Source organism: Scomber scombrus, chromosome 2 (genome assembly GCF_963691925.1).
Source record: "Scomber scombrus chromosome 2, fScoSco1.1, whole genome shotgun sequence".
In the NCBI taxonomy this organism is placed as follows: domain Eukaryota; kingdom Metazoa; phylum Chordata; class Actinopteri; order Scombriformes; family Scombridae; genus Scomber; species Scomber scombrus.
The window spans coordinates 25,031,912-25,050,106 of record NC_084971.1 but is presented as its reverse complement, the minus strand read 5'-3'; the positions used below and the strand labels follow the sequence as shown (position 1 = coordinate 25,050,106).

Genomic DNA, 18,195 nt, shown 5'->3' with positions numbered 1-18,195 from the left:
GTATGTATACACTGGATTATAAAACAAAGAGTTCTTTTATTTTTTTTAAGCTTTTTTAATCATTGTTTTGCTAATGAACTCTATAGTGTCTGAGGCAGTTAATTATGAAGGGATTGTTTGTAGTGATGCTGCTTTTTAGTGGACAATGGAAAATGAGACAACAATGACACAGCTTTCTGTGTGTGCAGCAGTTTGCTTGCTTGTCTGTGGTAAAATGAGCTCAGTGTTCATGCAGGGCACGAGTTGACTTGGTTTGTCTTTGTAGTTGAATTTAAAATGAAAAAGGCTGCAATTGGTCTTCAGGCTATTGTTTTGTTTTACATCATCTGCTGAGATTCATATATTGATTCCTCAAACTAATTTTGTTGCGTTTATCTTGAATGTAATCTTGTAAGGGTGCCTCTTGCAGCTCAGAGGGTTATCATCCATTCTTAACCTTCTTATACACATAGTGATTTTTTCTAGTTAATAGTACTGGTGAAGAAGGCAATACATTTTTGAAATAAGTTTTAACTTTAAAAACTTAACACTTTTTGTGAACTCTAAACAGCTTTGTCCAATCACTGAGTCTTCTTATTGACTGAAAGAAAAAACACAGATCATTATAGAGTACAGTATTGATCAGCTTTTGTTCAGTTAGAGCTGTACTGAATATTGCTTGTGTTAGTACCCTGTAGTATGTAGCATTTATATAGTTTAGGTTGTCATTTTTTTGTTATAAGATGAATAGTAATACCATCATGTCATATGCAAGTTTAGCCGGCCCTCAGGTCCCTGGTAGCTGCTTCATATAAAAGCTTTTTGTTGTAATGTCTTCCTCTGAAACCCTCTGCTATGGTGCAGTGAGTCTCCTCTTTATGGATCAATATGAAGCAGTGAGCTGACACAGTGAAAAGCAATATTCATAAATAATGAACGGGGCACCCTTTCACCCTGCCCCGTCATTCAGTCTTGGTCAAGAAAAGAACAAAATGGTAAATGCGCTGCTCATTTTTGCTTACGGTACATTCTGATTTTAAGATGTAGACACTGCGCCTCCCTAATGTGTGGCTTCAGCTCTCAACAAGCTACTGCATATATTAAATGAAGGCTGGACTTTATTAATGCGACCGTCTGTCCTTGTTCAGTTGGACATACTAGATTGTTTCTGATGGAGTCTGTGTGCATGCCATGTGCTGTTTGTTCCAGAGGAGATGGCAACCTGGTGTTTGAGGAAATCTGTGTTGCAGTGAATCACAGTAAGGTGTCACCTTTTAGTAGCAACTCCTATCAGCGGCACAAAGATGTGCCAGTGAGCGAGCACGGAGGACAGCTTTTAAGTGTTTTGTTATTACCCTTTCCAGCACCTTTTTTATGTCTGTTACAGCCGCACACTAAGGCATGATGCACTTTACCCAAATAAATGGATGCAGCAATAACATTTCTTGTCACTTTGGCAATATCCACCTGAAAAGAGACTAATAGCAGTTGATTTTAGAGTGGATATCTTTGCAGCGTTAAACCAGAGCCTGTACGCTGAATACTGAACAGTATGGACAGCCCAGGTGCAAAGTCCTCTCTGAAGACTTTAATTGTCCTCTTGAAAGTGTATTGAAGCTGAACACAGTATGGTTCCATATAAACTCAGTGTAAAGACATGAATAGATGTAAATTCACTCTGGGTGACTAGAATTAAGATGAGGCATCTGTGCGAGTTTAACAGCAGAAAGAAAGATTTAAAGCTGTTGAAACGATCACATTAACACGTATATGTCAAAGTCAGTCAGTTCATACATCACTAACTAGTTACAAATAATAATGCCAGTTCTATAAACTCTATACACTCAGAACGTGGACTGTTTGGGCCAAGTAAACACCAACTGCAAAATGGTGAATACAAGAAGTTTTAACGCTAACTATTCTTTGGCGTTTAGGGAAAAATTGTTTCAATTACAACTGTTGTTCATTTTTAGATTCACTTGTAGGATAGAGGAGGAGGATTTTGATGGTGATGATGCACATCTATGTCATGCATGCCAGCACACACATAACTTCAAACAAAACATTGTGATTATTTAGTATTTCACAGTTTAAAAAAAAAAGCCCCGAAACTACACAAAAAAACAGACATGTCTTTTAACCTGGCAACACTGTAATAGTAATAATAACAATAATAATTTTATTTTTAAAGCACTTTACATTTGAGAAAAACAAAACTCCAAACTGTGTTGCTACCTGTATCTGAATTCAGCTCTGATTATTTAGTAATTTATTTGGAGATCCCAGCTGATTCTTGTCAGTAGTGAGTACATGAGATATACTAAGAATTGGTATCTGTGTTGGTTTTATGTGCACTCTGCGAGTTGGTGTTTGCGCTCAGCCAACAGTCATTTTTTTAGGGAAGAAACTTCACTGTGTAACACTGAAAAACACACATTTTGTGATAGGTCTTGCACAGTAAAAGGATCAAACTGATGGCATAAGTTAAGTGTCAAGAGTCTCATTCTTCAACTGATGGCATAAGTTAAGTGTCAAGAGTCTCATTCTTCAACTGATGGCATAAGTTAAGTGTCAAGAGTCTCATTCTTCTAGTTACACTTTAATTGATATGATAGGAATACTTCGAGCTTATGACGTCAATAGTTTTGAACCAGGACCTCCAGTATTTGGATCATGTAGCTTGTGAAAAATAACGTGCCAAATTGAGTCGGGCACAGCTGTAGTTTGAATGTGCCAGATGCATGTTTAACAACTTTGCTAGCCTTTTGTTGCTTTGTATATAATTATTTTTACAATAAATACTTAAATATCATTGCCACAAAATTCTTTCTGTGTGAATTAAATTCTGTCATAAATCATTTTCATGTTGTAGCCTAAATATCTACTTGGCATCTGTACTATTTAGGTAATAAGCAGATTATTAAAGAACTTCAGGGCAACATTTTTTTGCGACATCCTCAATCAATACATTCTTGTTATGTGACACTATTTTATAAAACTCAGCATCCTCTTGTAGCCAGTCATGGTTAGTTTTAATGTTTTTGCAGCAATCATTTACCATTTCCTTTCATATTGGCGGTGTTAGGAGACACTGGTTTCAAAGAGTCATCAATTTTGTTGTGTGTGTGTGTGCTATTAATAGCAAGCTGCTGCTCCCTGAACAGAAGGACCCATTCTCAGTTTTTTGTCAACCTATCTTTTCCTTGCTATTAACACCAACTCTCTACCCCTCCCTCCCAAGGCCTCCCGGCTTCATCAGCTCTGCTAACATACAGCTTCATGTTGTTTGTCCTTGAGCATCACTGATTTATCTGTTTAAACATGTTAAATGTGCAGTCTCACTAAACCTGGGACGCGAATAGAGGCAAGAGAATAAAAATGAATGCACTTTGCACTGCAAATATTTGAGCCGTCTCTAATCTCACACATTATACTAAAGCACCATATAATATTGTGTTAGACCAAGATAGTATAATGAAAATGTAATAACTGTAAATTACTGCAATAAAAGCTAAGTAACTGCAGCTTTGATATTTTTAGTGTCACATTGTAAGGATTTTTCAGCCTTTAAAGTGACAGTTCTTTATTTCCTTTATTATTACAGCAGTCATCAGCGGCATCGTGGCCGCAGTGACTGATTATTACCATAATAATCCTGTCTGCTCTGTTATTGTCTCCCTAAATGCTTACCCTGGACCCCTCCCCCACTGCATCCTGACTATACCCTGCTTATCACTCCTTCTGGTGCATGCAAAGTGGCTCTGATTTCTTCTAATAATCTGTCCACTGCCTCCTCAATTAACGGAACAAGCAGAAGCTCGGATGTCATATGAGGGACGCACTTTTATCGGCAAGTTGGAGGAGCTCAGTCTGAGTGGTTTGCCGCTGGAGCTGGAGGTGGTGGTGGTGGTGGGGTGTGTGTGTGTACAGTGGTGGTGGCAGCAGCGTTGACGGGGATAGCATCCTCACTGCACAGCCACCGAAGGCAGTGGAGGGAGTGGAAAGAAACAGATGGAGATTGTGGGAAGAAGAAGGGAGTAGGGGCACACATTGCAGCCTGTGTGTGATTTCCAATATCAGGTGAAGGTGTTTTTTTTTTATTGGATGGGAGTGAGTTTGGCAAAAGAGAGAGGAGCTACAGCAGGAGGTGTGTGTCTGCTCAGAGATAGAAGTGGAGTAAGTGGGAAGCAATCACGAGGGAAATGGACCGAAAAACTGTACTTACCAACTCAAGTGCCTTCAGTTTGGATTAAGGTGAGCGTCGGCGTCTGTATTACATTGACTGTAGATAACACCAACCTGATCTCAGTGACGGAGTACCTGTGGATCAGCACCATGTGGAATACATCACAGAAAAAGCATCAGCTTTAAGGAAAACTGAGGGGATTTGGCGAAGACCAGGAAGTGACTGCAGCTTGTAGCTCCCCCCCCCCCTTTTTAATTTCCCTCTCCACATAGCTTCTAACCCCAGAACAGCCAGGCTACTAATGAGCAAGTCGATGTGTGGCTGTGGCTGCAGCATCATCTCTTCTCTGATGAAGAGACTGGGCCGCACAGCTTGCTGCTCAGATCTCCTCTCCTGCAGCCATACTTCAGAACAGCTGCAGCGGCTGGCAACTGGCTGCCCTCCTCAACCAAAGGTAACAGTGCATCAGCGTCCACTGGCACAGTCACATCTGGTTCTCCCTGCCTTCCTGAGCAGATAGCGTTATGCTATTTGCTTATTATCACCTGTGTGCAATGCAGGAAAACATATGGGGCCTGACCACATATTGCAAATAGCAGAGTGTCTGACGTACAGTGTCCTTGTTTATCTCTTTTGGTTGTCCAAAACCATTTCTCAGGTATAATAACTGTGCTGCCAGGGAGAGCAGCGCAGTAATTGATTATTTAATGGAACCAGGTGATTTAATGGCTGTCTTGCTGCCTTGACAACAGTGGACTTGGCTTTCAGCTGGCATAGTCATTTAAATGGATGCCTTCAGACTGCCTGCGGTTTACAGTGATTGCTGCCCTTCCTCATTTGTGGAAAAAGCCTTTTCTAATGGAACAAATAAAAGCCAAACAAGATTGTGTGTGTCTGAGTGCTTGTGTGCACTTGGCCGTGAGTGTGTGTGTGTGTGTGTGAATGACTTTGCTTTAACGCAGGCTTCAATCTCATGGCTGTAGAGTCTTGGGTTCCCCCCCCTGCTTGTTATGCACACGATTGTTTTAATAGTTGGCTGGCACTGACTGGGATTTTAAGTCCCTACCACAGTCCGTCTGGCTGCCGGCCATTTTCACAGCAGAGAAGATTGATTCTCTTAGTGTCCAAGAAGATTTATGCTCTCACAAGTAATGATAGAAATCCACAAAGGAAAACGTTGTATTATTGGGCTGTTGCATGGCAACAACTCCAATGAAAGAGAGAGATGAGTTTTAGAGGATGCTATAGACAAAACCTTAATGTCACTTTTATGCTGAATAGAAGTCGTTTGTTTATTTTTTTTGTTTTCTTCTTAAAGTATTGTCACAAAATGAAATACTTCAGTGTGGAGTGAATGTGGAGAAATGTTGCCCCTCTGTCAATCAGCTCCAGGTTCTAGGTTTCACTTTCTTCCTCTGAGACATCACAGGGCACCAGCTCTAAATAGACTCATCGATTAATAGCCTCTCTGTTGAACTGGAGACAGAGGTTTCAACAAACATAAGGTGTATTTATAGGATTATTACACTCTGTGGGGATCCTGGAAAATTCATCCCTTTTAAAACCCTCATTACTCTTTACTAGTTTAAATGTCACATGTTGAAATGTCAAGGAAGCAGTTATTATACAGTAGGGTTTGTCCTTCAGCTGCGAGACACTGTTTTTGATTTGCTCTTTTTTCACTGTTGTCCCACAGTTCATATTTGAAAGCTTAAGTGGAGCTCGCTGCAGTTTACATCTGCTGCTGGATCTATATCTGTTACTATGTGCTTTGTGAACAGCCAATATTTTCTCCACTCTCTCCCACTGTTCTATTAAGGTCACATTGATGTGATTTATCGTTGCTATTTGGGGATGTTCAGCTCACTCCTCTAATTTTTTTTTCTTACTTTTTATTCTCAACAAGGTTTAGCTGTATCTAGTAACCTTGAAATGATATTCGCCCAAAGCAAGGAAAAATTGTCACACTTTAGCCCACCCAGGATCTCAGTTTGATTGATTCATCATTAATCACAGAATCTCATCTCAGCATATTAATCATTAACTTAAATGATTTGAAGCAGTTGCATTTTTTAAATTTTTTTATTTAGTATGAAATCAGTAACATTATCTAGGCCAAAATTGTTCCAGTGTACCACATGACCTCAGTTACTGAAATAGCATGAGATTCTTGACCATGACGCCATTCTTTATTATCTAAAAGGCTTTAATGTTCTGCACTGTGGTGCATTTTCAAAAGGTTGTAATATTTTGCTTTTGGCACAAATTTGAAAACTAATTACACTTCTGACTAAACTCTTCTGATGGGAGAAAAAGATGTTACCTTTTTAACTGTGCTTTCTCAATCTCCTAGAATCTCTTACCGGCAGCCAGTTTATGACAGGGAAAATTAATGATCATAAAGGTTATAAAGTGCTGTCATCTTTAATGCAAACTATTATCTATATTTAAGAATTTTAAATTGACAGACATTTTTTCCTAAAAACACAACATAGACAAACATTTTCTGATAAAGATGACCAATATATTGTGCAGAATGAGACATTTTGATGGAAAATAAACATTAAAACCTACAACAACTTTTCCGGGACACCTTTAGAAATCACTTTCTCCAGCCAGTTTTTATATAGCTTACTCTAGGCACAAAACATTACAGCCATGATTAGATTGTATCTCATACTGCCTTTAGGTTTAGTTTGAATCAGCAGTGATGGAGCACTGCAACTGTCTAAATAATGCTGCACACTGTCAGGAAAAACACTAAAGTTGTTGTAATGTAGCTCATAAACAAAGTTTCAGTGACTCACGGCTCAGGTTTAGTTCTGCACTGATGCCAGCTGTGTGGTCGGCCGGGCAGGTTAGCTGCTACAGGGTTTTTTCTTGGCCATAAAATCAGGTAGAGGTGGTAACTCATGGTTTTAAAATGATTTGTGTGCACGTGTGTGTGCCGTCTTCTGGCCGTGGTGCAACACAGTTGTTGTACATCGTTAAGGATATATATATAGTGTGTATATAAGAGAAATATATTCTGATACTGATAGTTAATTTGAAAATATGATGCCAGTGTAAGTCTTGCCCTTGAAACTATAAAAGTCTAATCATAGCCAACATAACATCTGTTGGGTTTGGGGGGCGGGGGGGTTATACAACTGTTATTCTCACTATGTTTGAGATGACATTAGAGTGTTTCCCACAGAATCAGTTTCTATTTGTGGTGGTTACTGACCGGGGGTGGTGGGGAGGAGGTGGGTTGATTTTGAGTTCGCCGATGACAATTTGATAAGATTGTGTGGTCGTAAAATGTGCCTTTGTAGAAATTAATGGGAAATTATTATGATTTTAGTATCTAATTATTAAAAATGCTGCAGTGAAACATGGAAAATCATCAGATAACTAGAGACTCCTACAAGAATACGTGGGGGTTTGCTGATAACAGCTGCTGCTAACAATTTGATTTATGTAATTTTAAAGATTTGAATCTGTGTTTTTTTGTTTTGCCATATCTTGATCAAAAATATTGCAGTGAAAGAACAAGAAATTAATGACAGATGTTTGTATTTCTACAAAGGAAAATAAGAAAACGATCCCTGTTTTAAACAACCTTTGTGGCCATTCAAGTATAGATTTCTGAGTTTACAAGTTGCACTTGAATGCACCGGGATTTTTTTTTTAAATTTTTTTTTTATATACAGTCTACAGTCGGTGCTTTAAAAAGCAATGTAGACACACAATCGATCTTTAAGTGTTGGGTTTTTAAGTGGAGATAGTGCAAGTGTAGATGGCGTGACAAGACTGCAGGGTAAAAGCTCAGAGAGGGTGCTGCGGGGGCGAACAAGTCACAGTGCAGGTGCATCCACGCCTGTTTGGGAGTCTATCAGACAGAGAGAGAGAGTGGGGTGTGCAGCTACAAAAATAGAAAATCAATTTGTGGCTGGCAAAGTTTTATTGTGGCTGGCCGCCACCAATAAATGAATGTATGGGAAATGCTGCATTAAATGGTACAATGAATATAATAAGATGGTTATGGCTGAATATGAACAGAGCTGCTGAAATAGTGGAAGAGTGCAAGCACATCCCTATAGGCATACATGGTTGACAATATAGTGGCACTAGAGGTCTAAATGGTATGATGAGTTAACATAAGACAGATATGAAAAAAGCAGTCGGAAAAGTGGAGAGGTGCAACCAGTAACAACCTCCTTTACAAAGGCCTACTTATGTTTTTGCCCCTTGAAATCTTCATAGAGTAACTTACAATCACAGTGAAAGCATAAGTCTGAGAGCATTTTTAAATGTTTTGATGGGATTTTCCTTTATAACGCTTTAGATCACAGTCATTTATGATTAGAACATCTGTCAATCACATTTCTATAAAACCATGAAGTGCTATACCTCATTTTGTTCAGAGGGAGGTCTTTCCAGTCAATTTAGTCTGATAAGTAAGTAGAATTTTCTGAAAGCAGACAGCTGAATAGTCATTGTGTTTTGTACATAACGCAATTCAGTGCTTCCCCTGTTAAAAATAACGATACTTTGGACCTTGAATTGAAAGACTTTTTAAGGACCCATGGGGTCCCTGATTTTGACTGAGTTGGCTTAGAAGTTGAAATTCTCTCAGTAGGAAAAACCCTGTGCTGGTCCGACACTGTCCATTGAAAGTTAATTTGTACCTGTTGCCCACCCATCACAACATACAGGGAACTCTGTCCAGATCCACCCAAGAGAAGCATGCTCTTGCTGAAGTGCCCCATGTTGAGTCTGTGCACAAGGCTGAAATCCTGTCTGTGTGTGTGCCACAGCTGTGGCTTTATTTGTGAAGTGCCAGCTTGGCAGAGCACACTGAAGAAATCCCAACCCGCCTTCCCCTTCAGCAGCTGCACCAGGGGCTGCCTGCATGTATGTTGCCCTGCCAGACGGCCGGGCATACACTACCAGGCTGGTCTATATACATCTTAATATTGTTTTAGGAAAAGCAGAAATTCTTTTGGCGAGTATGCATTTAAAATAATATGCTTAAAGGCACAATTAAAAAGATGCTGATTAAGTTGGCGTGTCACAAACTGATTGTCAAAATTGAGCCAATTTCATTTATTTCAGTGACACAGAAGCTTTGTAGGAAGTGAAGCTTCATTCATTGTTCTTTGTGGATAAAGCTTTAAACACAATATTGAGATATTAATTATTTTATAATTAGCTGCTAATGGCTTAATGTTGCACTATGTTCACCAGTGAAGCTCCAACTTTGTTTGGTGCTGGACGGGAAAGCGTTCAGCGGGTTGATCAAAGCTTTCTTAATGGAAAACAGCTGTTTGCTGTGGTTAGAAATAAGATTGAGAGTGGAGTTGTGGACTGAGAAACCAAAACTATGAGCTGAAAAGTGCTAAAATGCTCTGTAGAGCTGAGGGGAACCTCTCTAAGAGCGATTCACATTCACTCCAAAGGAAGTTTGGCTCATGTTGCTCAATTAAACTGAACTGAGCATGCCCCTTCTTGATCTTTAAAACCATTAATTGGAGGGAAAAGCAGCTTGATGTTTGATCTAATTTTATGTGTTTGCTCTCAGAGGCTCTCAGTCTCTCGGCTGCCTGTGACACAGATTCACACCTGCCCTCCCCGGCTTCCCAAAGCAGTTTGTACACTTCGCTGCTCTTGTCGGACTAAAAAGAGTGATGAATGAAATTTGTGTTGTTTAAGTAAATGCCATAATGACAATTTGTATTTGGTTTTATTCACAATTCCTTATTCTTAGTGTGAGAATAATCATTCTTTGTGGTGGATGCACCAAAATACAAAATCAACCACTATATAAGCCTGAAAAAGAAGAATGCTTGTGTAACTCCTCTTATTGTTTTCTTCTCAGGGCATTTGATTCAGTTTCTATCAATAAATGTTAAATATTGAATGATATCAACATAGTTTTTAAGTTGTAATTGCCATTTTTAAAATCAACAACACTGTCACAATGATTAAGAACTGTGTTACGTTTCTCTGCATTTCATCAGTGTCACGTTTTTATTGTACGTCAGTCTCTCTCTCTCCTCCTGTTTACACTGGTAACAATTGTTTGAACAACAATAACAACAAACAAATTTCATGCCGTGTTTAGGAAACGAATTACGGAACCTTCCAGTAAAAGGCAGGGACAACTTCAGCTATTCATAGTTTTTCCTCTTCTGAGCTCGTAGCAATGGACTGGCAGTCCCGAGGGGGGCTGTGCAATCCGAGATAGGTCTAATGCTTCCCACCACAGCGCTGGGACTATACAGCAAATGCGAGAAGAAGATCTTACAAAGGGACCGGTGATATTTTCCTCAAGGTCAAAGCAGTTGGGTTTTCACTGAGACACATTAAGTATGTGAGCCCACTAAAAGTATTTTCTTATCTCTTATTTAGTGCATTGAGGAGATTTAGATCTGCAAGGCTGCAAAGCTTTGTCAACTTTATCACAGTAAAGATTAAACCAGATAAGCTGGAGATCTCATGTGGGCATCGAAAAAACCCATTGGCACCTATTTAGCTACATTAGCCAAGATTATGTAAGAATCAGTAGACAGAAATAAACTTCTCGCGTAGTGTACGACCAGTAGTAGAGCTTTGACCTCATGTGCCCAGTAGTGAACTGTCAAGTGTAAGAAGTCCTCAAGAGAACAAAAGCATAAAACTAGAAATAAAAATGAAATGTTAGGCTGAAAAATCATTGCCAGCCGGCCTTCCTGTGCTCTTCTTTCTTTATTCACATTAAAACATTTTGGAAAACATCATTTTTCTTTAGTGTTGAGAAATTTATGCGACAGCACCCCCTAATTTATGTGTGTAAATCACAATAGACAGATATATGTGACATAAAGTGTGTGATTTACTATAATGATGTTGTGACACACTGTAAAGCGATCTTTAGTTTATATGCTTTTTTATGACTTACAGAATGTGAGACATGGCTTTAATTTGGTCTTATAATTGTAAAATACAGTACTTCATTGCTGCTGATGGGTTTTTTTTTAATAAAGATGGTTTGCATCTTTCTTTCAGCTGCTCTTGTTAAAACCATTGGTACTAAAAAAACGTGAAGAACTGCTTTTCATGCTACCTACTCAGCTTCCTCCCTCCTGGAGCAGACAAGGCCACGAGTCACACCTCCTACTTACTGTACCTTTTTATTTATCCAAACCTTTTATGCCACTTAAATGTTGAGTCATTACAGTACATTTTTGTGTAGGCTTATCAAGTTAAATTTCTTTTGAGAACTTATAATTGTCCATGTCTTATTCTTTCACAGAATTTCCCTATTTTACAGGACAATTTTAGAGCAGGGGTGTCGAACTCATTTTAGTTCAAGGGCCACATAAAGCCCAAGTCAATCTCAAGTGGGCCAGACCAGTAAAACCATTGCATGATAACCTATAAATAATATATATGTTTTATAACTTTACTATAATAAACCATCTACAATATTTACAAAACGGATAAACAGCCTGAGATATCGTAAGAAAAATGATTTCAACAATATTATGTCAGTTTTTTCAGATTATTTTGCACAGAAGCTGCTGATTAAAAACATTTTGCACAATGTTCAATATGAATGATTTACATATGTATTTAATATGTATTCATTCTTTTTCCAGTGGATTGTATTCTGGTCATGGTGTAAAAACCTCGGAAGCAGCAGCAAAATAGCAATTTTCATGTCTTATTTTCACAGAATTTCTATATTTTAGAGAACCATTTTGACCATTTAGAGCGTACAACAAAAAATCTTGCAAATCCTTTGTAAATGTCCACCTTTTGCTTTTTTTTTTTTTTTTTACAACACTGAATTGTAGTGCATATTGTGCTGCTTTTACTCAACTGAAAAGCTGAACATATGATGCTCTGATTCAAAAATGTATCTGTGAAAAGGGAGCCTTTGTTTAGAAAAGTTGTTTAGAGTGTTAGGGCCAAACGCAGCATTCAAAAGATACTTTGTGCTTAAAAAAGTGAAACCTGACTGGAAAATTCAATACGTGTACTCCACAAGCTGAATTTGCCTGAAACCTATCGTGTGTAAATAAAATCTTTTGTTCAAGTGCTGGTAAAACTTCCATCTGTTTAAAGAGGGATTATCTTTGGTGCCAGTATTTTCTTTCGGGAGAAATGAATCACGTTTTACAATCTTTCTCCGTTATCGGTTGTGCGACTAGATAAACAGACTGTGACGGGGCCGTCGATGCAAGAATTAAGTCATTTCAATGAAATCATGTTTTTTATGGCTTTGCAGCTGTTTTAAATCCATGGTGATTGTTAGTGACGTTGGTAACTGAGATCTTGTCTCCTGTCTGGTAGCTTTGCCAGATGTCTGAAAGGGTCGAGTCAGTTATATTTGTAGCTTCATATCACAAGCCTGCCTCAGAGAGCATACTGAGAAATACTCTTTATAAAATACTGTAATACCATTTGACTTTTCAAATTACCCTGTGATCGTGTAGGGAGGCATGCATGGGATAGAGACCTATCTACAATTTGTATGATAAAAGGGTTTAATTGTTTATTTTTATAAGGGCGTAATGGAATAAAACTAAATGTAATAAATCACAGCTCCCAGTAGAATGGCTCATTAGTTTTTTAATTGCCAGCTCAAAATTTAGAAGAGTTGATTTAATATTTTGGAGTAAAACCCAATTTAGAAAATGAAATAGAGAAACACTTTGACGTGAGGCATCAGTTGTGTATTGTGTCAGACATGAGTCCAACTTACAACAACTGTGATAATAGCGCAGTTGACAGCGTTGTTACACTATTACACTTAACACACAGAACATTGATTTAGTTATTTTGCTCATTTACTTTCTTACTTAGAGTTGGATGAAAAGATCAGCATCTGTCTCACGGGCGGGGGGGTGGCTGGCTGGCTGGCTGGCTGGCTGGCTGGCTGGCTGGCTGGCTGGTCTTAATGGCCTCTGAGTTGTCATAGACTACTGGGAGTTCCCTGAAATCCCTGATATATTTGTATCTTATCAATTAATAAAGTGGAAGTGCCTGAAAACCAACAAAACATGGTCATCTAATTTTAGCCAAAGTGTGTTGAAACCCAAGTTTAATGGATATAATGTGATTTTGCAAATGCATAGTATTTGAAACCCTCATACAACCAGCACAGTTATCATACAATCCTCCTGAGGTTGTCAGATGATGTTAGGAAGTTTGCCAGTCAAATCTTTCCGATCATTCCCATCCATCTGACATAGCATGAACTCTGTATAAACAGTGTTTTTCATTCATTATATAGAATGTGGTTGCCCACCATAGTCTAATTTGTGCCACCACAGTTTCATAGTGAGCCAAACATGTCCAAATCTTCTGCCTTCTTTGTTTCAGAGGTGAAATGTGGGCATTAGTCTTTTTTTGATGGTTTATTTGGAACATTTATGAACTGGTAAAAATGTCTTTCCCATGCTATATGGGTATGTCATCACCATTCATACCTATACAACCAGTAGTTAAATTACTAAAACACAAAATGTTTAGAGCACAATTTTATTTTATTCTTATAGATATTACCTCTTGATTTTGCTCTCAGAGTGCACCAGAATGATGCATTTGACTTAAAAATGTGCCCCTGGTTGCCCTTGGAGGGTCAGACTGAGGTCCAACCATCATAGTCTCTCAAAATTTTGTGGGAAACACTGATACATTTTATTTACTTAACTTTAGATGTGCTGGTAAGCAGATTTCTTCTACCTTTTGGATAAAGGGTCTTCTGCTTCCAGTGTTAAGGATATCCACCTGTTGAATGTAGCTTTACATTGAGTGTACAGATTAGTGGTATTAGTCCTCACTCAAACTCTTGGCAAGAAAGCTAATAAATGTATTCCAAAACAGCTCCCTTTAAAAAAAGATCTGCTATGTGCCCAATCCACATTAAATACGGTTTCTCAGATTTTATTCTTGCAAAATTGCTCCATTGTAATTCTGTATTAATTCTACAAGAATATAGTTAAAATGTGCACAGGGCTAAAGACAGTGTATGAGCATCTCCACTCACAGTTCATAAATGATGTGAACAGAAGTCTCAACCCCCCAGTTTGGAGAAGCAGATGTGGAAGCTATGTACAGCTGTGAACGGGACCAGCAGAAAAATATATTTCAGCCACCTTAAAAAAAAAAAATCTATCAGTATAAGTGTAGACTATATTTAGAATATTTTCATAGCTTAACATTTTCTTAACATAGAATGTCAATATTTCTACACATGCTGCATATCAGCTGTCTGGGTCAGAAAGTGCTAAACAGATTTTTTTATTAATTTTTTTAGGTGAGCTTCTATTTAGCTGACTAAATATGTTTTGCTGCTGGCTACACCAGTACAGCACCTAGCTTCCTTGCCGTTATCTCTTCCAAAGTGGCAGGTTGCGGACTACAGTCTAGTACCAACTCTGGACAAATACCTCATACAACCCCATTCAAAAAAATGCGAACTGGGGAGAAACTGTCTCATTGTAGATAAAAGCTCTGGAGCTTATCCTTGAATTCTGCATATATTTTGATACATCTCAGAAGCTATGTGTGTGTTCAATAAATGGATTTCTGGTAAATGCATAGCAACACAGTGGATTTAGAAGATAAACCAGATGTCCTTCATTTTTCCAAAGCTTTCAGGCTACACAGATCTAAAGGACAATTGTTGGACCAGCCTCTAGTACATTTAAGCCATGTTTTGCTTTTGTATTTGACAGATTGTACTTTGTTTATTGGCTTTTGTTGTAGATTGGAACACAAGTAGCTCTCAAGGCTATTCTGCCCATCCATCCTCATGTGAGGCAGAGCATTCAATGCTGTGTGATCTGAAGCCAAACATAATCACTCCCACCTTTTTTTTTCTTGTGCTGCTGAGCTGCATAGTGTGGCTCCAAAAGCAAATGTTTATTGTCCATTATTGTCCATTATTCAGAAGCAAGTATAGCATATGAAGAAGGGATCTTTACACTCTTTCTTTGGGTGGAAGTAAACAATTAAGCATGCCTTTGTGTGTACAAATTGATTTCCAATCAGTCTCATTCTTGCTCTTCTTCAGCAGTTGTTTGATTTTTGCCATAAAACCAGACCAGACGGCGGAAATCATGAACATTTTCTTATCGCCTGTGTCCTCTCTCTTTTTTTGTGTCTCTGCAGCATGTCAAGCCCTTCCCCTCTTCAGACAGCCTAGCGAAGGTCCAGGAGGTAGCAAGCTGGCTTTTGGAAATGAACCAGGATCTGCTGTCGGGGGGCAGCAGCAGCAGGCGGAGTCGGGGGCCGGGGGGTCCGGCAGTGCGAGGTAACGCCTCCTCCACGGCCCGGGCACCCCAGCAGGCAGCAGAGGAGGGTGATGAAGATGAGCACATGAACCGGGTAGTAGAGGAGGACGAGCAGCTGCAGCAAAGGGTAACGCCAACTCACACTGAACAAATTGCATTCTAGTGATAAAGTAGCATATTAAAGGTCTAAAATGTGATGAAGAGCTTGTAACCAAGCAGGAAGTTTTATGCAGGTATAACTGCAGCAGATTGAATTTTCCTCTAGATCATTCCTCAGAGGCATCTCATTGTTTTTGTCTGTCTCTTTGCAGCCTGAGGCATCGCAGGTTGACGATGAGAGAGAACAACCATGGGCGCCCAGCGAGTCAGGAGCCAGCAACGGCCCCCGGGGAGACGAGGAAGGGGAAGAGGACGCAGAGGGCCCGCCAAACGAAGTGAACGGAGGAGAGAAGGGAGCCCGATGGGTGTGGGGGGCAGAGCAGAGGCGGCTGCAAGGCCAGCAGTTGGGCGAAGAAGACGAGGAGGAAGAAGAAGAGGAGGAGAACAACAACAGCAGCAGCCACCAGGAGGAGGAGGAGGCGGAGGAGAGGACAGAGGGAGGGGAGGAGCAGGGGAGGGAGGATGAGGAGAGGGAAGAGGGCGAGGAGGAAGAGGAGGAGGAGGAGGATGAGGAGGAGATGGACCAAGACAGTGATGACTTTGAACATTCGGCGGAGAGTGGGAGGGAGGAGGAAGAAGAGGAGGAAGGAGAAGGGGAGGAAGGGTTGCGGTCTCCCTCTCTCAGGAACAATGTGTCTGCCCCCAATAACAACCTGGACTCGGGTTGTACACACCAAAGCTCTTCCAACAAGAAGGTAAGCACAGCTGACTTTTGTTTTCATCAGTTCCAGTTTCTACTGAAGACCCCACGTGAACTTTGTTCTTGTTCATGTTGAGTTCTGCAGATCAGACACAGCAACAAGGATGCTGAGTAGTAATTTTTTTTTAATGCTATGAGCTTCAAAAACTAAATTCTTTTCACTCAAATTGTGCTGTAGTTTCAGAGAGGCAGAAACCTAAAACTCGGGCAAATAAAACAGGAAGTATTTCTATATATAATTATACTTTAGTGTCCTTTGGGTGAACTGACTTTTTTATAATACTTCTGCAGCAGACACAGTGTTTTCAGAGGAACTTGGCCACAGGCATCTATCACTGCTGTACAACTCCTCACTGTGTTATTGCACCGGCAGGTTTATGTTTAAAACAGTAGCTCCATCTTTTGGCCTAAATTCGTTACTGCACTGTAGAGTCCTACTGGGCAACATTAATAGACGGTAATCTTTAAGGTTACTGAAGATTAGGATATTGAAACTAATTTATATGATATGGCACGTATGGATGGGTCACACATTTAAGCTCAATCTTAAATAAATGGGTGAAAAATGCAGGTGGAGGGCAATTTACTCTCTCAGGGGGGAAGGTCACTGCAAATCAGGAGAAAGTCATTCTGCTTTATCATCCTATTTGAAAGCATTTTACCCTGGTGTGAGTGGTTTCTTCCAGGACGGCAATGCCTCCATTCAAAGGGTCACTGGATGGTTTGATGAGTATAAAGATGATGTGAATCATATGCTGCGGCCGTCACAGTCTCCAGAACTGTTAAATAGCACTCCACAGCTTCATCATCAAAACACTAAATGATGGAACATTTTTGGAAGATAATGTCTCATCCTATGTTGTAGAGTTCATAGAGTTGTGGTGGGGTACAAAAGTGTAAGGTCTCAGACTTTTGACCTTACTGTAAATCAAGGAGGATAGAAGCTGTTCTGGCAGCTTGTGGTGCCTTAAGTCTTTACTAAGAGTCTTAATGCTTATTTTTCCTTTAATTTATCACCCAACTTGGGCTGCAACTAGCAATTATTTTCAGTATCGGTTATATTCCTGGTTTATATTGGTTTGAATTGATTAATAATTTTGTCTATAAATTGTCGAAAAATAGCAAAATTTGAAAAAATCTTTAATAAGAACACCCAACTGTAAATCTTTGAAAGTCTTTTTTTGTTTAACCAACAGTGCAAAAACCAAAGATATTCAGTCAATTCAACTCATTTATGGCACAGAAAAGCTTCAAAAAATCTTTGAAAAGCTGTAAACAGCAATTTTGCAAAAGCAATGATTGTTCTATTATCAAAATAGTTGCAGATTCATTTTCTGTCTATTAATTGCTCAATAAATTAACTACTTGTTGTTAAAATTAGTTAACAGAGTAAAATTTAAAGAAGTAAATGCTATTAAAGGCAGGACTGTCACAACTCCAGCAACAGCCTCTGGTGCATTTCTCTTCTATATGTTGATGTCACTTAGAGGGAAGATAAAATACAGAACATATAAAGTTATTTTGAGTGATGAAGATGATATAAAACTCATAACATTGAATGTCTGCATGTCATCACTAAAACGCAGTGCGCAGTACGTAGAGGAGCTTTTGGATAAATGCTGAATTGCAACATTTATCACCACTGTCAATAAAGCAGCCGCAGCATGAGAAACAGCAATGATGTGTAATAACAAGTGATGGAGGGATCAGAAGGATGGTATTTCTTTATATCTTGTTTCATGGGACTATTATTGCCTTTTGTATATCATGACTATTTGTTTAGTTGTGATTAAGCAGTGACAGCATGGTCCAAAATAATTATAGCTTAATGGCCTCGCAGCAGACAGCAGCAGCCTGCTCGTGAATACTTCATTCATGTGTAGAATGTACAGATGCCTGTTTAA

At 39.2% G+C, this 18,195-nt stretch overlaps 1 protein-coding gene across 1 annotated transcript in view; it reads left to right on the top strand.

The window, feature by feature from the left end:
* LOC133994010 (F-box/WD repeat-containing protein 7-like) overlaps positions 1 to 15,992 on the top strand; it is a gene marked incomplete at its 3' end in the record, with an annotated part of 43,733 nt that extends 27,741 nt beyond the window's left edge. The window contains exons 4-5 of the mRNA XM_062433179.1: positions 15,311 to 15,559; positions 15,744 to 15,992. Coding sequence (XP_062289163.1) covers positions 15,380 to 15,559; positions 15,744 to 15,992 — 429 coding nt within the window. The remainder of the gene's footprint in view (positions 1 to 15,310; positions 15,560 to 15,743) is intronic.
* Between the last annotated feature and the right edge of the window lie 2,203 nt (positions 15,993 to 18,195).